This window comes from Rhinoraja longicauda, unplaced genomic scaffold (genome assembly GCF_053455715.1).
Source record: "Rhinoraja longicauda isolate Sanriku21f unplaced genomic scaffold, sRhiLon1.1 Scf000570, whole genome shotgun sequence".
In the NCBI taxonomy this organism is placed as follows: Eukaryota; Metazoa; Chordata; class Chondrichthyes; order Rajiformes; family Arhynchobatidae; genus Rhinoraja; species Rhinoraja longicauda.
The window spans coordinates 1-21878 of NW_027601786.1; the positions used below are offsets into that span (position 1 = coordinate 1).

Sequence of the window (21878 nt, forward strand, 5' to 3'; positions counted from 1 at the left end):
AAATGTAATTGTCCCTCATGTGCAGGATAGTGCCAGTGTACAGAGTAATCGCTGGTCGCCACAGACTCAGTGGCCAAAGGATCTGTTCCCTGCTGTATTTGTAAAGTCTGAAGTAAAGCAAGTGACTGAAATGTCAGTGGGATGCCTTTTGTAGGACCACAATTCTATTAGCTTTAAAATTACTATGGTTAAGGTCAAGGCCCTTCATCGGTGAGCTTGATCACATTGAATGGTGGTGCTGGCTCGAAGGGCTGAATGGCCCACTATTGTCTATTGACGAGGCCCTTCCACAGTGCTCTTGATCCATCCATCTCTTATTCACACTAGTTCTATGTTATCCCAATTTATCACTCTCTCATACATTAGCGGTAATTTCCAGAGGTCAATCAACTTAAAATCGGCATGTCTTTGGGATGTGTGAGGAAACTGGAAGGAACTGGAGGAAAGCCATCCACAGGTTGTGCAAACTCCACTCAGACAGCTCCCGAGGTCAGGATTGAACCTGGGTCTCTGGTGCCGTGAGGCAGCAGCTCTACAAGCATGCTCACGCCGAACAATTGTCCATCGACACCGATCCCACTTGCCTGCACCAGGCCCATATGTTTCTGTGCCTCGCATATTAAGTGTCTGTCTCAACATCTCAGAATAAAGGACATTCTTTTAGGTAGGAGATGAGGAGACATTTCTTTAGTCAGAGGATGGTGAATCTGTGGAAATCTTTGCCAAGTCAGTGGATATTTTTAAGGCAGAGATAGATAGATTCTAGATTAGTGCAGGTGTAAGAGGTTATGGGGAGAAGACAGGAGAATGTGGTTAGGAGGGATAGATCATTCATGATTGAAAGGCGGAGTGGACTTGATGGGCCGAATGGCTTAATTCTACTATAACTTATGTCCTTATGACTTATGACCTCCTAAACACAGTGATTGTATCTGATTCCACCACCTCCTCTGCCAGATATCAACCGCTCTCCCTGTAAACTAAACTTTCCCCTCCAACCCCCTTTAAACTCTTTCCTCTCACTTCAAACTTATGCCCTCTTGTTTTTAATACCCCTACCATGGGAGAAAGAGTCTGTCGAACTTCCCTATCTATGTTTCCCGTTTAGTTTAGGGATACAGCGCGGAAACAGGCCCTTCGGCCCAGCGATCCCCACACACTAATGCTATCCTATGCACACTAGGGATAATTTACAATTATCCCAAGCCAATTAGCCTACAAACCTGTATGTCTTTGGAGTGTGGGAGGAAACCAGAGCACCCGGACAAAACCCATTCTGGCCACGGGGAGAACGTACAAACTCCGTACAGACAGCACCCGTAGTCGGGATCGAACCAGGGTCTCTGGCGCTGTAAGGCAGCAACTCTACCGCTGCGCCACCGTGCCACTCCTGCTATTTCACCTTTATCAGTCCACCCCTCAGCATCCATCGCTCCAGGGAACACGAGTCCAGCCACTCCAAGTCCTCAATCCTGACTAAAGAAGGTTCCCAACCCAAAATGTCATCTGTGCATCCCCCACACAGGCTGTCTGACCTGCTGAGAGTTTCAAGCATTTTCTGTCTTCAGCTCTGGATTTGTGCGTCGAAAGTTGTTTAGATTTGGTCACCTGGACTGCAGGCCCCCGAGAAGAAGGCTGATTGCCCTGTTCCATGCGATGCTGATATGTTTTATTCTGTGTCCAGGGCAATCACCGTACGTCTGTGAACAATGAAAGCTGCCAGGATCGACTGACACGTTTGGAGAGTGATCGGGAGTGCCTGGTACTACAGGTGAGTGAGGCTGCCACTGTACTGAGTTTGTACCTTCTCTCTGTGACCTGCGTGGGTTTTCTCCAGGCTCTCCGGTTTCCTCCCACACCTCAAAGACATACAGGTTTGTAGATTAATTCGTTTCGGTAAAATTGTAACTTGTTCCTAGTGTGTGTAGGATAGTGTTAGTGTGCGGGGATCGCTGGTCAGAGGGCCTGTTTCCACACTGTATCTCTAAACTAACACTAAGGTGGGTGGTATTGTAGATAGCGAAGATGGTTGTCAAATATCATAGCAGGATCTTGATCAGTTGGCAGATGGGCTGAGGAATGGTTTATGGAGTTAAATGCAGGGAAGTGCACGGTGTTGTATTTTGGGAAGTCAAACCAGGACAGGATGTACACAGTGAATGGTAGGGCTCTGTGGAGTGTTGTAGAACAGAGGCATCTAGGAGTGCAGGCACAGAGTACCTTGAAACTAGTGTCAGAAATAGGTAGGGTGGTCAAGAAGGCTTTTGGCAGATTAGCCTTCATCAGTCAGAATATTGTAGAATATTGAGTACAGACTTTGGGAGGTCATGTTGCAATTGTACAAGACATTGGTGAGGCCACATTTAGATATTGTGTTCAGTTTTGGTCACCCTGTAAAAGGAAAGATGTTATTAATCTGGAAAGATACAGAGAGCAGTCTTGAACTACTATCTACCTCGTTGGAGACCACAGACTATCTTTGATCAGACTTTACTGGCTTTATCTTGCACTAAACGTTATTCATGTTATTCCCTTATCATGTATCTGTACATTGTGGATGGCTCTATTGTAATCATGTATTGTCTTTCCGCTAACCGATTAGCATGCAACCAAGACTACACCTGACAATAAACTAAACTCAACTCAAACTTGAAAAGATATATGAGGATATCGCCAGGGCTGAAGGGGCTGAGATTTAAGGGGAGGCTGAGCAGGCTGGGACTCTGATCCTTGGGCTGCAGGAGGATGAGGAGTGATCTTATAGAGGTGTATAAAATCATGAGAGGAATACATGGGGCAAATGCAGTCTTTTACCCAGAACAGAGGAATGAAGAACGAGAGGAGGTAAGTTTATTGTGAGGGAGCGGGGGGAAGATTAACAGGAACCTCAGGGGCACCTTTGTTTTTAAACACAAAGGATGGTAGGTGTATGGAATGAGCTGCCGGAGGAGGCAGTTGAGGCAAGTACTATCACAACGTTTAAGAAACATTTAGACAGGTACATGGTTAGGAAAGGTTTAGAGGGGTATGGGCCAAACACAGGCAGGTAGGCCTAGTATAGATGGGGCATGTTGGTCGGCATAGGCAAGATGGGCCGAAGGGCCTGTTTCGAAGCTGTCTGACTGTATGACACATCTGGTGCACATCATCCCAAGAGCAGGGACGCACAGCTGAGAGTGGTAACATCCACCTCGCCCCATGTGTAAAATACATAAGGCACAGTGGCTGTGGGTTTTGTTGTGTGTGTGTTTTGCCAGTGACAACATTGCAGGTTGTGGAGTTGCTTTACAAAGCATTCAGTAGAACAGCCATTCTTTGCCTGAAGGGTAATTGGAGATGGTCACTGAGTCCTGGCCTTTCCTGGGAATGAATGAAAAAATCTTCTGTTTCCATCCTTTCAGGCAGAGAAGATTGTAGTTTGTGATGACCAATGCATTTTTTTGTAGACGCAAAGTGCTTATCAATAAAAAGAAATTAAACTACATTTATCAATATTTATTTTCCCATGCTGATGTTCCACGTTTGATTCTTGTGCCCAAGCAACTTCTAATTTCGTAAACTATTAACTAAAAGTATAACATTGACAATAAAAATAAAAATTCCAAAAATGTGAAAAAATGGGTTTTAAATTTGTTAGAGGTACCAGCGTGAACCATCACACAAAAGCACTTGGGATGATAATTATGGTTGGTAGTTAACACCTCGAATGCCATTCAGTGGCTAAAAAGATTAATTTGTGCCATCTATTTAAGTGGTGTGTTCGTGGTTAATTAGTGTAGATGTAGATCACGTTTAGTTTCGAGAGACAGCGCGGAAACAGGCCCTTCAGACAACGAGTCCGCGCCGACCAGTAATTCACACACACTAGCACGATCCTACACACTGGGGACAATTTACAATTTTTACCAAAGCCAATTAACCTACAAACCTGGACATCTTTGGAGTGTGGGAGGGAACCGGAGCACCCAGGGAAAACCCACGCAGTCACGGGGAGAACGTACAAACTCCAGAGAGATAACAACTGTAGTCAAAATCAAACGGTCTCCATTGCAGTAAGGCAGCTACTCTACCGCTGCACCACTGTGCTGCCCAAGGCAGGAAAAGGGAGAAGAAAATGTCGGTCCGGGTCAGTACAGTGGTAGAGTTGCTGCCTTATAGCGCCAGAGACCCGGGTTCGATCCTGATTACGATTGGGTTTTCTCTAGGAGATCCGGATTCCTCCCACACTCCAAAGACGTACAGGTTTGAAGGTTAATTGGCTTTGATAAAATTGTAAATTGTCCTTAGTGTGTGTAGGATAGTGTTATTGTGCAGGGAACGTTGGTCAGTGCTATCTCGGTGGGTCGAAGGGCCTGTTTCTGTATTGTATCTCTAAAGTCCAACTAAAATTAGTAAAACAATAAACATTGAGAAGTGTTCTCCCACCAGCCTGAAGTACAACGGTCTTCTTGAACAGCAGCAGTCTGCTGAAGATGCTCCCACTATGGCAGCTACCGAACATAGAATATAGAACCACACAGCCAGGAAGAAGCCCTTCGGCCCACAATGTTGATGCTGACATGATGTCTACCTAAACTAATCTCCTCTGGCTGTGCATGGTCCAGATCCATCCATTTACTGCAGATCTGCATGACTCTCTCAAATCCTCTTAAACATCACTGCTGTATTTGCTTCCACCACCACCCATAGCACTGTGTCCCAGAGACCCACCACTCTCTGTGTGTACATAATATAAAAACAAACTTGGCTCGCAAATCTCTTTTAAACATTGCCCCTCTTCTCTAAAAGCTGTGCCCTCTGGTCTTTGACTCCAGGATTTAGAAAGGGTGGTGATTTGTTTCCAGATTAGGATAGGATGTCACTCAGGGAGGAACCTGCGGGTGGTGGTGTTCTTGTGCTTGCTGCCCTTGTCCTGGGTGGTAGAGGAACATACAACAAGAGGTAATAGAAAGAAACAGGGTAAATGTTACCTGCCAGACTTCGTCCCATCTCCATTTCACGTTTCCAGCATTCCCCCCACCCCCCCCACCCCCTCTCCCACTCCATCCGTCTGAAGGGTCCCGACCCAAAACGTCATATGTCCATCCCCTCCACAGCTGCTGCCTGACCCGTTGAGTTCCACCAGCACTTTGTCTTTTGATAACTGCACAGCACGTTGGCAAAAGAGCAGGAGGGTGGGATTCTTTGGGCAGCAGAAGAACAATCGGCCAAATGGCCTCAATCTGCAATTGTATTGGAATCAAAACAAAAATTACAGTACCAAAAAGCAGGCCATTTGGCCCATCCTGCTTGCGTCAGGTGCTGTACGATCGTGCTGTAATGAATTCCTCCAGCCAGTAGGGAACCAGAATGTCTCGTCGACAGGAGGATTTGCACTGCCACTGTTCTGTGGAGAATCATTGAAAATAGAGTTGGTGTTTGAAACGAAACTATAATGATTTCTGTACGTCCGAGACTGGGTTTATCTGCCAAACTTTAACCCCCCCACTCCGCCACCTGACCTTTGGCATTTGTGCATGGGGCCAACCTTTGCTCCCTGGAAGTGCAGCGTGGTTGGTGTGGTGACCTTTAGCACCGTTGTCCTGCGCTGGGACAGAGCCAGCAGCTTCAACTTGCTATTCTCGCATTCCAGCCTCGAGTTCAGGCTTGCTCAGTTTAGCCCGGCCCGCCTCAGCCCGGCCCGCCTCAGCCCGGCCCAATCCAGGCCCTAATCTGTGCTGGTCTCGGCACTGAACTGCCCCTTCCCTGATTGCAGCTAGTCACGGTAATCCTCACACACGCCCGATGCAAATGAACAGACCAAAACAGCCCTACTTCCTCATTTTTGTAGAAATTCACTGGCAAAACCTGTCACTGCCTTAAAAGCTCCAGCGGGGAGAGGCACAATGATAACACTGCCTTTGCTGCTGTGCTGTGTATTTTCCCATTGAACCAAGGATGAATTGAGCCCACCTTCTTGTTAAACTGACACTTCTCCGCTCTGCTCTACCGCCAGGTGAGTGTGCTCACAGACCAAGTGGAGGCCCAGGGAGAGAAGATCAGGGACCTGGAGTCTTGTCTGGAAGACCACCAGCTGAAGCTCAACTCAACCGAGGAGATGCTGCAGCAGGTAAGAGGTGGTGAGGCCCGACCAAGACACAGAGCCTCATTCACAGAGATGTCACCGCCTGTCCCTGCATCTATTGCCTGTCTTTAGTTTAATTTAGTTTAGAATTACAGCTCGGAAACAGGATCTTCGGCCTACTGAGTCCAGCCCAACCAGTGATCCCTGCACACCAGCAGTTTCCTACACACACTAGGGACAATTTACATCTATACCAAGCCAATTAGACAATAGACAATAGGTGCAGGAGGAGGCCATTCGGCCCTTCGAGCCAGCACCGCCATTCAATGTGATCATGGCTGATCATTCTCAATCAGTACTCCGTTCCTGCCTTCTCCCCATACCCCCTGTATTACCCTACAAACCTGTATGTCTTTGGCGTGTGGGAGGAAACCGGAGCACCTGAAGCAAACGGGGAGAACTGACAAACTCCGAGCAGACAGCATCAGTAGTCAGGATCGAACCCGGGTCTCTGGCGCTGTGAGGCAGCAACTCTACCGCTGCACCACTGTGCCACCCCTGTTGTAGTTGTAGAGTCATACACCACGGACACAGGCCCTTCGGCCCAACTCGCCTATGCTGACCAAGGTGTCCCAACTAAGCTGGTCCCATTTGTCTCGTATCCCCCTAAACCTTTCCTATCCAAGTTCTAGTCTAAGTGTCTTTTCACTGTGTTATTGTATCTGCCTCAACTACCTCCTCAGGCAGCAAAATGTGTAGGAAGGAACTGCAGAAGCTGGTTTATACCGGATCAACACAAAATGCTGGAGTAACTCAGCGGGTCAAGCAGCATCTCTGGAGAAAAGGAATAGGTGATGTTTCGGGTTGGGACCCATCTTCAGACTAAAGAAGGGTTCTGATCTGAAACGTCATCTATTCCTTTTCTCCAGAGATGCTGCTTGACCAGCTGAGTTACTCCAGCATTTTGTGCATGCTTCCACTGGCATGTTGTTCTGTGTACCCATCACCCTCTGCGTGCTCATAACGTCCCTGTTAAAGCTCTCGCCTTAAAGTTGAGCACGGAAATAGGCCTTTCAGCCCATCTAATCTGTGTCCACTCTCAACCACCCATTTATATAGTTGTACGTTAACCTTATTTTCTTCCACTGTCTCCAACAACTGCCCCCAGATTCTACCACAAGGGCCAATATACAGCAGCCAATTATTACCATCCCACATGCCTCTGGGCTGTAGGAATAAACTGGGGTACCCAGGGAACATGCGAACTCCACACAGACAGCATCGAAGGACAGAATGGAGCCCAGGCATGAGGCAGCTGCTCTTCCCACTGCACCGCTCCACCACCATCCTGGCACACTGTTCCTTCCACTGCTCATTGTGAATTTCCTTAAAGCGTGATGTCCTCTCGAACAGTGAAAGGCATTGATCTATTGAGATGTTTGCATGGCGATTCAGGGAGGTGATGAGAAGGCAAGAGAAACTATCGCCTCTGGCGATGGTAAATTGGGAATAAGGTGCAGGATCTTAAAATTCAAGCCGGCCATTGAGGGTGACGGCAGGAGACAATCTCAATATTCCACTTGCGGAAAGGTGGTACTGGTTCATTACTGTCACGTGTACTGGAATGCAGTGAAAATCATTTTGTGTGTTAACCAGGTAAATTGTTCCAAATATGAGAACAATCAAACCATTGATTAAAAATGCAAAAAAAAAGAAAGTAAACATAACAGAATCTAGTTTTACAGCCTGAGAAAGTGCAGATAAAAGAAAAGTGCAAGAGCTAAAAAAGGTAGTTTGGAAGATTGGAGATACAACCTCAGCATGAGGGGTCAGTTGAAGCATCCGAGAACAGTGAGGTAGAAGCTGTTCTTGAATCTTGTGGTATCTAAGGTCAGGTTTTTATATCTTCTGCCCGACGGGAGAGGGGAGAAAAGGGAATGACTGGGGCCTGAGTGGTCCTTGATTATGTTGGCTACCTTCCCCAGTGGCGTTATGTATAGATTGAGCCGAGGGGGAACTGGTGGGGAAGCTGGTTTGAGAGATGGACTGGACTACATCCACAACTCTCCTGTGGTCCTCGTCAGAACTATTGCCAAATCAAGTTGTGATGCATCCTATGTGTTCTAGGGTGCATCTGGGGAAACTGGTAAGAGTCAATGGAGACATGCTGAATCTCCTCAGTCTGAAGGTGTTGAGATATTAATGTGCGTTCTTGGCTGTAGTATCAAGATGGTTGGACCGGGACAAGTTGCTGGTGATATTTACACTTGAAAGCTCTCAACCAATCCACTACAGCACCATTGTTGGTGGCTTAGTAAACAGTGAATACTAAAGGTTTGTGGACATATGATTCTTAAGGCACGGGAGAAGGCCATTTAGCCCAATAAGTCTGTACCAACTCCTAGAGCAATTTCATCAGTTCTGTGCTTTGGTGCTTTCCCCCACAAATGATTCTCTCTCCAGTCCCCACCCAGTCACTTCTCAAAGCCTCTGAATCCATCACCCCGGCAGGCAGTGAGTTCCAGACCATCACTGTTCTCTGAGTAAAGAAACTGTTTCCACATATCAATCTGGGACTTTTAAACTTTAGAGATCCAGTGAGGAAACAGGCCCTTCAGCCCACTGAGTCCGTGCCGACCTGCAATCACGTACGCTAGCACTATCCTACACACTAAAGACAATTTACAATTTATACTGTAGCTAATGTGTCTTTGGAATCCGGAGCACCCGGAGAAACCCACGCAGTCACGGGGAGAACGTACAAACTCCGTACAGACAGCACCCATAGTCAGGATTGAACCCAGGTCTCTGGTGCTAAAAGCCAGCAACTCCAACACTGTGCTGCCCCCTTTTGCTCCAGTTTTAAACTCCACATCAAAACAAATAAATGGAACGTTTAACCATGATCCACCTGAATGGAAGACTATTCATTCACAAAATGCTGGAGTAACTCAGCAGGTCAGGCAGCATCTCGGGAGAGAAGGAATGGGTGACGTTTCGGGTCGAGACTTTTCTTCAGTCTAGAAGGGTCTCGACCGAAACGTCACCCATTCCTTCTCTCCTGAGAGGCTGCCTGACCTGCTGAATTACTCCAGCATTTTGTGAAATAAATACCCTCTAGTTTTAGACTCCCATTCCCTGGGAGAAGTACTGTGACACTCCACTTTATCTATGCCCTAAAGCAAAGATTATGATTGTGTACTGCATTGAACTTTACCACAGTCTAAAGTTGGGTCCAATCAAATCAGAAACCTGGGGAGGGGCTTTCGAAAGTAAGAGCACACTCACCCTTATCCATCATTGACATTCCTATTGCTAATTGTAATCTGTTTGCCTAGGAACATAGATACAGGGAGAGGCCATTCAGCCCTTTGAGTTAGTCTTCCATTCAGTATAAGAAAATAACTGCAGATGCTGGTACAAATCGAAGGTATTTATTCACAAAATGCTGGAGTAACTCAGCAGGTCAGGCAGCATCTCGGGAGAGAAGGAATGGGTGATGTTTTGGGTCGAGACCCTTCTAGAGGGTAATAGGTTTAGGGTGAGCAGGGAAAGATTTAACGGGGATCTGAGAGGCAGTTTTTTCACACAGGGGACAGCACAGTGGCGCAGCAGTAGAGTTGCTGCCTTACAATGTCAAAGACCCAGATTTGATCCTGAGTACAGGTGCTGAATACAGTGGGTTCCAAGTTTAGTGCCTGCTCTACATGGGCTCCCTGGGTGGCCAACTCCCTCCCTTTCCAAGTTCCTTAGAAACTGATGCACATCTCCTTTTGTTGAAAGTAGCTGAAATTCTGAGGCGGAAGTGCTGCTAATTAGAAAGTGCTGTCTTGTGTAGACCAATATGGTTGAATGATAACATTAATTCCAGTTGAAGCGCCAAGAGAGTTTAATTGTCATATGTACCTACGACAGAACTATGTACCTACGACAGACTATGTACCTACGACAGAACTATGTACCCACGACAGAACTATGTACCCACGACAGAACTATGTACCTACGACAGAACTATGTACCTACGACAGAACTATGTACCCACGACAGAACTATGAAACTCTTGCATGCAGAAACACAACAGGCCTGTAAACACCATGCAGGTCCATCATCGATATACCAGACCCAGAGTTCCAGAGCCTTTCTGGATTATCTGTTTTACCGGACAAATAGAGGTCTCGGCCTCCGAGAGAGGTCCAACGTTCCGGAATGATCCGCCTAGACTTTTCTGAGAGGTGACCCGCGATCTCAGAGGTTTAACATTAGCATCGTCCCAAAGTTGAGGTTTCCTGGAATTTGGAAGACTTTGACGTTCTCACAGAGTCTCTCCAAATCAGGAAGCAGGACTCTTAATCTATTGGGACAACTCGGGAATGTCATAAAGCAATCTATATCAGGGGGAACTTTTCAAAATGTAATTCACTTCCACAGACTGTGAGTGATATTGTTTGGGAGAGCAGTTTAACAACGGTCCCTAGGAAAGGTGGAATGATGCAATTCAGTGTCGCTAACTTTGAGTGGGAATTAGGATTTCAGTTATCGGTTTATTATCGCCGCGTGCACGGAGAGGCAGCGGAAAGCTTTATTTATTTGAACGATTCCATCAAATTGTACAACACACGAGTACAATCAACCCATGCACAAGGGCAACAGGTAGTGCAAAAAGAAAAATACCAATGTGCAATGTTATAGCAATACATTTGTGGAGAAAGTGCAGATTATCTAAAAAAAAGTGTAAGGACCGCATTGAAGTAGGTTGGAAGACCGGGACTACGTCCTAGCGTATGGGAGGACCATTCAGTAGCACGATGACAACAAGCAAGAGGAGGTTCTTGAATCTGCTGGTTCGTGCTTTCAAGCTTTTGTATCGTGCTCGATGGGAGAAGAGGGAATGACCATGGTGTTTTGTTAGTGTGTTTCCTTTCTGTAACCTGCTACAGTACAGCTACACAACTAATTAACAGAGGCTTTACACTCCAGTCTTGGGTTCAGCCATTTTAATTCAGGATCACTCTGGCTACAGCCTCATGGGTAATATATCCCCGGTACTGCACCACCGGGTGCGCTATTCCCATAACACATGGTGTGAGAGGTCCTGGATAATGTTGGCCACTTTCATGAGGCAGCGTGAAGTGTAGATGCAGTTAGTTGATGGGGGTGAGGGGGGGAGGCTGGTTTGTGTTATGGACTGGGCTACATCCACAACTACTTGCAGAGCAGTAGCCAAAGAGCGGAGATACCCCCAACAGAATGCTTTCTATGGCGCATCTGTAGAAGTTGTTGAGTGGTGGGAGGCGTTGGTAACCACCCTATAATCCATGGGGATTACAACCACTCCAAGTAATTTTGCTGAGGAATTCACTGTGGATAAGCATTTTCGTTGCGTTGTCAGTGACCAGTCTCCCTACCAGGGGCATGTTGCTTCATGTGGGAGTGGCTGAGTTCAGGAGCGTTGAATGGGTGTGAGATCCATGTGATCCAACAGGAGATGCAAAGCTGCCAATGCAAATAACTGCCAAATAGCTGTGGGGATTGGTTTTAATTTGCTTGCCAAACTTGTTTTGATCGGCCTGAAGGGGTGGAGGGAACAGATACCACAGGCACTTTCAAAAGAGGACGGGTCAGGGTGAGAAGTATTTGCAAGGCGGAGCAGTGGAGTGGGACAAAATGGAGGCTTCTTGCAAAGAGCCAGCACGGGGCGTGAAGGGCTGAAGGGCTGCCACCTGGGTTGTGCCTGGACTTTGTGCAGAGGGTGCCCACAGTGGGAGCAAGCAGCAAGTGTCCTTGTACAACTTTCCGGGCAGCTGTGTGCAGGCTTGGTACACGATTCCTGTGCTGGTTTAGAAAGTGGAACAGGACAGCACAGAAACAGGTCCTTCAGCCCACAATGTCCATGCAGAACATGATGCCAAGTAAAATCCATCTCCTGTGCCTGCACGTACCATACTCCAACGTTCCCTGCATATCCACGCGCCTATCTAAAAGCCACTGAATTGCAACCATTGTATCTGCTTCCACCACCACTCTCTGTGCAGCACCTTCCAGGCACCCACCACCCCACCTAGCACCCACCACCCCTGGCACCCACCACCCCAGGCAGCACCTTCCAGGCACCCACCATCCAGCCTGACACCCACTACCCCTGGCAGCACCTTCCAGGCACCCACCACCCCATCTAGCACCCACCACCCCTAGCACCCACCACCCCGCCTGGCACCCACTACCCCTGGCAGCACCTTCCAGGCACCCACCACCCCAGGCAACACCTTCCAGGCACCCACCATCCCGCCTGGCACCCACCACCCCTGGCAGCACCTTCCAGGCACCCACCATCCCGCCTGGCACCCACCACCCCTGGCAGCACCTTCCAGGCACCCACCACTCTCTGTTTATATATATTTTAAATCTTTAGCTGCACCTCTCCTTTAAACTTTGCCCCGAGCTTTGGGAATATGAAACTTGCTGAGAGGAAACAATTAAGTGCTGGAAGAACTCTGCAGGTCAGACAGCATCTGTGTCCCTAAACAAAACGACAGATATCCATTTACCTCCACAGATGCTGCCTGACCCAAGGCGTTCCTCCAACATTTTGTGTCTTGCTCGAGATTTCAACATCTGCAGCTTCTTGTGTCTCCAAATCCTTTTGAATCCACACATTCATGGTGACATGTTGGCCATTGACAATGCAACCATAATGGTTATCCATGTGTAGGAAGGAACTGCAGATGCTGGCTTAAACCGAAGATAGACACAAAATGCTGGAGTAACTCAGCTGGGCAGGCAGCATCGCTGGAGAGAAGGAATGGGTGATGTTTCAGCTCGAGACCATCCAGAGATGCATCTCATCCAGAGATACTGCCTGTCCCGCTGAGTTACTCCAGCATTTTGTGTCTATAATGGTTATCCACAATGAATTCCTGAGAAAATCACTTGGAGCGGTATTCATGGAATATGAGGCAGTGACCAACACCTCCCACGTCTGTACGGAGCAAGGCAGACAACGTTGTGGAAATTGAGGATTATCCTGTTGGTGGATGCCAGGTTGGAGAATAGCGATGGTGAGCACGACACATGGGACAGTTCAGAACCAGGGGCCACAGATTAAGAACAAAGGGTAGGCAATTTAGGACTGAAATGAGGAGAACCTTTTTCAACCAGAGAGTTGTGAATCTGTGGAATTCTCTGCCACAGAAGGCAGTGGAGGCCAATTCACTGGATGTTTTCAAGAGAGAGTTAGATTTTGCTCTTGGGGCTGATGGAATCAAGAAATATGGGGATAAAAGCAGGAACGGTCTACTGATTCTGGATGATCAGCCATATCATATTGAATGGCGGTGCTGGCTCGAAGGGCCGAATGGCCTACCCCTGCACGTACTTTCTATGTTTCTATGCATGTGTTTCTTCACAACTTTGGGCTCTTCGCTCGCTCTCTTTCACAAAGTGAACGGTGTAGCTAATAGACCTGCTGCCTTACCGCCAGTGATCTAGGTTCAATCATGATCTCGGGTGATGTCTGTGTGGAGTTTGCACGTTCTCCTTATGACAGTGTGGGTTTCCTCCGGGTGTTCCGGTTCCGGTTCCGGTTTCCTCCTACCGGACATGCAGATTGGTAGGTAAACTGGCTGTTATAAATTGTTTCTAATGTCTAAGTGAGTGGTGGAATCTGAGGTGAGTTGATGAGAATGTGGGGAAAATAACATGGGATTTATGTAAAAGGATGTTTGATGGTTGGCATCGACTCAGTGGGCTGAAGGGCCTGTTTCCATGCTAACTCTGCCTCTCATAATCAATCACTCCTGCAATAAACTTGACATTGATTTGATACACATGGTTCCTTAAACAGCTGATCGACACAAAAAGCTGGAGTAACTCAGCGGGACAGGCAGCGTCTCTGAAGAGAAGGAATGGGTGACGTTTCGGGTCGAGGCCTTTCTTCAGAGTAAAGGTCACAGGAAAGCGAAATGAGAGATATAGACGATGATGTAGGGAGATATAGAACAATGAATGAAAGATGTGCAAAAAAGTAACGATGATAAAGGAAACGGGCCATTGTTGGCTGTTTGATGGGTGAAAATGAGAAGCTGGTGCGATGGGTGGGGGAGGGATGGGAAGAGAGAGGGAATGCCAGGGTTACTTGAAGTTGGAGAAATCAATATTCCTTAAACAACAGTGTGAGAAAGGACAGAGACAGTTATTTTTAGCAATGTTTATTAAAAGCTCATTTTTGGGCAGAATGCCAGAGAGCAGACACGGCATCCAACAGATTCATGTCATGTCATGCTGATGTCATCCACCAACTGCATCTCCTCCAGAGCTGTACGCACTGAGCAGCGCTCTCCTGAAAGTACCGACAAGCAGTGTGGCCTTCTCTTAGGACATCCACTTCCATGGGGCAGCACTCCCTCAACCAGGCCTGTCTCTCCCACAGCGTAATACTGCCCGGCAAGGCCCTCTGAAAGGGCCGCACTCCCTCAACTAGGCCTGTCTCTCCCACAGTGTAATACTGCCCGGCAAGGCCCTCTGAAAGGGCCGCACTTCCCACTGCGCGGCCTCTCTCGGTGGCACCTCCTCCTTGGAGCTTTGGTCCCGTAGTGGAGTGGGAGGAAATGTTCTCCATACACAAGCCTAGATTTGTCAGCAATATAGGTTCCTGAACTAATGGGTCAACATTCGGTAAGTGGACTTGATTCGATACGAGGGATATGAGCCAAACATCGGCAAATGGGATTAGTTCATGTGTCTTGTTCAGTCAGCATGGATGAGTTGGGCCGAATACCCTGTTTCCCTGTAGTATAATGCTATGACTTTAGACCCATAGAGTCTTACAGCATGGAAACAGCTGCCCACTCCAGCCAACATGTTCTATCTGCACTAGTCCCACCCAGGGCCGTTTTTACAGCATTATGGGCCCCCGGGCAAAGCAGTGTACTGGGGCCCCTACCTTTACTCTCCCCCACCCCCCTTTCCCTACCAGCCCCCCCCTTGTCGTGCCGGCGAAAAGCACTTACCGAAAAGCACTTAGCGATGGTGCTACATTGTTGCAAAAAGCACTTACAGATCGCTGTGAGAAGCACTTAGGGATGGAAAAGCAAAGCACTTAGGGAGCTAATTGTTGCGAAAAAAGCACTTATTGAACCTATATTTTTAAAGTAGTATTTATTTATTGCAAGTCACTTAACATACACAGATCAGCATGGGGCCCCTATGCTCGTGGGGCCCCGGGCAAGTGCCCATCAGGCCCATGGGTTAAGACGGCCCTGGTCCCACCCACCTGTCTAAATGTTTCATAAACATTGTGATAGTACCTGCCTCAACTACCTCCTTCAGCAACTCGTTCCGTACACCTACCACCCTTAGCATGAAAAAGTTAACCCTTGGGGTCTTAATAAATCTTTCCCCCCTCACTTTAAACCTATGTCATCTGGTTCTCAATCCCCCTACTCTGGGCAAGAGATCTGTGCATCTACACGATCCATTCCTCTCATGAAGACTTTATAATGTCATCCCTTTACAATTGAGGGAGCAGATACCTTAACCGTAGAACAACAAATTCATCCTGTGATAGGGTTAAATGGGAGAAATATCAACAGCTAGAATTCTGAGAAGCTTTTTTTTCAGGTCAGCAGAGTTGAACTATTTCTCATGACCTGCCAGAGGAAGGGAATTAATAAATATATTTAATAAAAACGAGATGGGAAGGAAAATTGCTGAAATTAAAATAGTCCTGAAATTATTGGAATAGGGCCAAAGCTGAAAGGTATAAGTTCTTGAGTTATTTTTGTTTAACCCTTTCAGTAGGTAGCACAGGGCAGTGGTAGAGTTGCTGCCTGACAGAGCCATAGACCCGGGTTTGATCCTGACTATGGGTGCTGTCTGCAGGGGGTTTGTACATTCTCTATTTGGCCGCATGGGTCCGGTTTCCACCCACACTCCAACGATGTGCAGGTTTGTAGGTTAATTGTCTACGGTAAAATTGTAAGTTATCCCTAGTGTGCAGGATAGTGCTAGTGTACGCGGTGATCGCTGGGCTGGGCCTAGTGTGTAGGATAGTGCTGGTGTACGGGGGTGATCGCTGGGCCTAGTGTGCAGGATAGTGCTGGTGTACGGGGTGATCGCTGGGCTGGGCCTAGTGTGTAGGATAGTGCTGGTGTACGGGGGTGATCGCTGGGCCTAGTGTGCAGGATAGTGCTGGTGTACGGGGTGATCGCTGGGCTGGGCCTAGTGTGCAGGATAGTGCTGGTGTACGGGGTGATGGCTGGGCCTAGTGTGCAGGATAGTGAGTGCTGGTGTACGGGGGTGATTGCTGGGATGGGCCTAGTGTGTAGGATAGTGCTGGTGTACGGGGTGATGGCTGGGCCTAGTGTGCAGGATAGTGAGTGCTGGTGTACAGGGGTGATTGCTGGGATGGGCCTAGTGTGTAGGATAGTGCTGGTGTACAGGGGTGATCGCTGGGCCTAGTGTGCAGGATAGTGCTGGTGTACGGGGTGATCGCTGGTCGGCCCAGACTCAGTTTCCATGCTGTAAAGCTCTCTCTGAGATCTGTGGAATGATAATGGGGAAGAGTTTCTGGTCTGTAAATGTTGCTTCCTGCTGTTTCTAGGAGCTGGTCAGCAGGACATCTGTGGAGTCCCAGAAACTGGATCTGATGGAGGAGGTAACAAGCCTGAAAATCAAACTGGCTGAAATAGAGAAGGATCAGTGGGAGAATGAGGATCTGCACAGGAATGAGGTCAGTAACATCTTCTCTTGTTCTCTCTGTTATCCCCAGGACCAGCCTGGACAATCTACACCCTCCGTCAACTTTGGGCTCATCCTGAACTCCTCTCATCCTCAACTCTCCTCCTCCCCAATTAATTTACACCACTTCCTTGGCTGCATGTTCTGGTTCTGCGACCTGGATCTTTCCCGTCCCCTTTGTGTCCTTTCCGCTTCCTCTCTTCCCTCTCCCCAACCTTTGCCGTCTCCTGGTGGACTTCATAAACTATTCCCTGGTCAGAAACTTAGAAAATAGGTGCAGGAGGAGGCCATTCGGCCCTTCGAGCCAGCACCGCCATTCATTGTGATCATGGCTGATCGTCCACAATCAATAACCCGTGCCTGCCTTCTCCCCATATCCCTTGATTCCACTAGCCACTAGAGCTCTATCTAACTCTCTCCTAAATCCATCCAGTGATTTGACCTCCACTGCCCTCTGTGGCAGAGAATTCCACATATTCACAACTCTCTGGGTGAAAAAGTTCCTTCTCACCTCAGTTTTAAATGGCCTCCCCTTTATTCTAAGACTGTGGCCCCTGGTTCTGGACTCCCCCAACATTGGGAACATTTTTCCTGTACATAGCTTGTCCAGTCCTTTTATCATTTGATATGTTTCTATAAGATCCCCTCTCATCCTTCTAAACTCCAGTGAATACAAGCCCCAGTCTTTTCAATCTTTCCTCATGTGACAGTCCCGCCATCCCAGGGATCAATCTCGTGAACCTACGCTGCACTGCATCAATTACAAGGATGTCCTTCCTCAAATTAGGAGACCAAAACTGTACACAATACTCCAGATGTGGTCTTACCAGGGCCCTATACAACTGCAGAAGAACCTCTTTACTGAAATCCTCTCGTTATGAAGGCCAACATGCCATTGGCTTTCTTCACTGCCTGCTGTACCTGCACGCCAACTTTCAGTGACTGGTGTACAAGGACACCCAGGTCTCACTGCCCACTCACTCAACCTGTCCAGGTCACCCTGCAACCTCCTAACATCCTCTTCGCAGTTTACACTGCCACCCAGCTTTGTGTCATCCGCAAACTTGCTAGTGTTGCTTCTAATTCCCTCTTCCAAATCATTAACATATATGGTAAACAGTTATATGGTAAACAGTTGCGGCCCCAACACCGAGCCTTGCGGCACTCCACTCGCCACTCCCCACTGCCTGCCATTCTGAAAAGGACCCGTTTACTCCTAACCTTTGCTTCCTGTCTGCCAACCAATTCTCTATCCATGTCAACACCCTACCCCCAATACCATGTGCTCTAATTTTAGTCACCAATCTCCCTTGCGGAACCTTATCAAAGGCTTTCTGAAAGTCTAGATACACTACATCTACTGACTCCCCTTCATCTATTTTACTTGTCACATCCTCAAAAAAATTCCAGAAGATTAGTCAAGCATGATTTCCCTTTCATAAATCCATGCTGACTTGGACTTATCCTTTTACTGCTATCCAAATGCACCGTTATTACCTCTTTAATAATTGACTCCAGCATCTTTTCTTTTAGTTTTATTCCATCCCTAGCTTCCCTTGTCAGCCACGGTTGCCTCCTACTCCCCTTAGAATCTTTCTTCCTCTTTGGAATGAAATGATCCTGCGTCTTCCGGATTATGCCCAGAAATTCCTGCCATTGCTGTTCCACCGTGAGCTTTCTGAGCAGGTACTTAGATAGTCTGGAGTCACAAGAAACTGCAGATGCTGGTTTACAAAGAAAGACGCAAAGTGCTGGAGCAACTCACTGGGTCAGGCAGCATCCCTAGAGAACATGGATAGGTGATCTTTTGGCTTGGTACTGTTCTTAAGACTGATAATCTTCTTTACACCTCTAGAGTCATACAGCATGGAAACAGGCCCTTCAGCCCAATGCCCAATCACCTTTTCTAAGATGAGGACTCTTTTTCCTGCAGGACTATCTGTGTAAAACACAGTGCTGGAGGATTTATTCACAAAATGCTGGAGTAACTCAGCAGGTCATCTGTGGAAGGAATGGATAAACAACGTTTTGTGTCGGGAGCCTTCTTCAGACTGATGCAGTAGGGGGGAAGAGAGCTGGAAAAGTGGGGTGAAGTGAAGACCTAGCAAGTGATGGGTGGATCGAGATGAGGGGGATGATTGGAAGATAATGGAGAGAGTGACAGACTAGATTGTGTTCAGTTTTGGACACCATGTTATAGGAATGATGTTGCCAAGACTCGAGGGCCTGAGCTATAGGGAAAGGTTGAGCAGGATAGGACTCTATTCCTTGGAGCGCTGAAAGATGACAGGCGATCTTATAGAGGTGTACAAAATCATGCGAGGAATAGATCAGGTAAACGCACAGAGTCTTTTGCCCAGAGTAGGGGAATTGTGAACACAACTTTTCTAATGGGAATGAGCTATGTACTAGCATAGCCAGGTCACACTGGTCCCTGGTAGATTTTTGGAGGTTGCACAAATATTCCTGGGAACTCAAACCTTAAGGTCAGCAACAACATGTCAGGGGAGTCTTTAGTGAAGTTTCCTTTGTTGCCAAAAGTAGAAACTCTCTTTAGGGGAGGAGGTACAGACGTCTGAAGTCCCAGACCACCAGGTTCAGGAACGGTTATTTGCCAACAACCGACCGCACAACCCTAACTCTACCATTTAAAACTGAGGTGAGAAGAAACATTTTCACCCTTTCACCCAGAGAGATGTGAATTTGCGGAATTCTCTGCCACAGAAGGTAGTGGAGGCCAATTCACTGGATGGATTTAAAAGAGAGTTAGATAGAGCTCTAGGGGCTAGTGGAATCAAGGGCTAGGGGCTAGTGGAATCAAGGGCAAAGGCAGGCACAGCTTACTGATTGTAGATGATCAGCCATGATCACAATGAATGGCGGTGCTGGCTCGAAGGGCCAAATGGCCTCCTCCTGCACCTATTTTCTATGTTTCGACAATAAAACACTGCAGACCTCCTCTTGCGTTACTCTGCATTTGCTTCCTAAGTGTGTTTTGAATTAATTTTAGTTTAGATATATCGCGCAGAAATAGGCTCTTTGGCCCACTGAATCCGCACGGACCAGCGATCCCCACACACTAACACTTGTCCTACACACACTAGGGACAACTACATTTATACCAAGCCAATTAACCTACAAACCTGTACGTCTTTGGAGTGTGGGAAGAAACCGAAGATCTCGGAGAAATCCCAAGCACCTGTAGTCGGGTTTGAACCTGGGTATCTGGTGCTGTAAGGCAGTAATTCTACCGCCGCGCTACCGGGCCGCCCTAATGTTTCCCTATTTTTGCAGTTTCTCTTTCGCTCTCTTGCAGAACGTATGTGTAATGTATGTGTAATGTATGTGTAACGTATGTGTAATGTATGTGTAACGTATGTGTAATTTATGTCTATGTTATCTGAGTCCAGTGCCTGTGATGCTACTGCAAGTAAGATTTTCATTGTACCTGCACCTCACTGTACTTGTGCATTTAACAATAAACGTGACTTGACTCAAACTTTAGTACCACTGCTGGTTCCAATTTCCGTGTAAATGATATTGCCGTTCCAGCGTGCTGTTCTGTCTGTATCTTTGAAAGCTTAGAGCAACTTAATTAGACTAGAGAGAGGGGCCTGAGGGTTTCAGAATTATTAAATTGATTCAGTGTGTTTCAGTCCAAGCCATGGGTTAGTAATGGACAAGTCTCTTATGTTCTCCAAGCTGGTTTCTATCACGTTTTTAAAAACCTTCCTGAGGCACATAATCAAGATGTGGGGAGTGGGGGTTTGCTGAGGGGATGTGGGAGTTTATTTTTACTTCTAATTGAAGCCTCATGGCCTGTTTCAGTAATGGCAGTGTAACTGGGGCGCAACGGTAGAGTTGCTGCCTAATGGTGCCGGAGACCCGGGTTCAAATCTGACAACGGGCACTGTCTGTATGTTCTCCCTGTGACCGCGTGGGTTTTCTCCGGGTGCTCTGGTTTTCTCCCAAGTCCCAAAGACGTGCAGGTTTATAGATTAATTGGCCTCTCTAGAATTGAGCCCGGTGTGTGGGGAGTGGATGAGAAAGGGAGATAATGGTACTAGTGAACGGATGATTAATGCGCAGGTGAACTCGATGGGCCGAAGGGCCTGTTTCCATGCATTCTCTTTCAATCAATTCAAACAAAAGTACCTCTGTCTTTAATGAATACGTTTTCATGAGTTTTCCTGAACTTAACAGTTTAATATAATAAAATATTATTTCTGAATTGTTGTATCAGGGCATCGTGCATGTGTCCCTTTGTTGCCTCTGTGTATATCTGTCTTTCTGTTTCCCTGCACATCCATATCACGTATTCTCTTCTATCTGTGTTCCCCCCTCCCCCCCTCCCCCTCCCCCCTCCTCCCCCCTCCCCCTCCCCCCTCCCCCTCCCCCTCCTCCCCCTCCCCCTCCCCTTCCCCCCTCTCCCCCATCCCCCCCCTCCCCCCCTCCCCCCCATCTCCCCCTCCTCCCCCCTCTCCCCCTCCTCCCCCCTTGAGATTGAGAAGGAAAGATAGATCAGCCATGATTGAATGGCGGAGCAAACTTGGATGAGTCACACCCCGGCCACTCGTTCTTCTCCCCTCTCCTGTCAGGCAGAAGGTACAGAAGTGTGAAAACGCACACCTCCAGATTCAGGGACAGTTTCTTCCCAGCTGGTATCAGACAACTGAATCATCCTACCACAACCAGAGAGCAGTGCTGAACTACTACCTCACTGGGTACCCTTGGACTATTGTTGACCGGACTTTACTGGCTTTACCTTGCACTAAACGTTATTTCCCTTATCACATATCTGTGCACTGTTGATGGCTGTATTGTAATCGTGTATTGTCTTTCCGCTGGCTGGTTCACACGCAACAAAAGCTTTTCACTGTACCTCGGTACACATGACAATAAACTGAACTGAACTTGATGGGCCGAAAGGCCCAGTTTCGCTCCTACAACCTAGGAAGTTCTGCGCATTGATCCTGGGTCTCTGACCTCCAGCCAACTCCATCAATGGCCCGTTAGGTCGGCCTGTGTTCCCACTCGTGCTGTCTCAGTGACCCCTGTTGCGTTGTTCTTAACATCACTT

The 21878-nt window shown here is 47.6% G+C and overlaps 1 protein-coding gene across 5 annotated transcripts in view; it reads left to right on the forward strand.

Moving 5' to 3' along the window:
- The first annotated feature begins 1743 nt into the window (after positions 1 to 1743).
- LOC144591091 (liprin-beta-2-like) overlaps positions 1744 to 21878 on the forward strand; it is a 65914-nt gene continuing 45779 nt past the window's right edge. For all 5 annotated transcript variants that reach the window (XM_078395415.1, XM_078395416.1, XM_078395418.1 and 2 more), the window contains exons 1-3: positions 1744 to 1771; positions 5996 to 6109; positions 16662 to 16790. In XM_078395415.1, the coding sequence (XP_078251541.1) occupies positions 6098 to 6109; positions 16662 to 16790 (141 nt within the window). In that variant the 5' untranslated portion in view covers positions 1744 to 1771; positions 5996 to 6097. The remainder of the gene's footprint in view (positions 1772 to 5995; positions 6110 to 16661; positions 16791 to 21878) is intronic.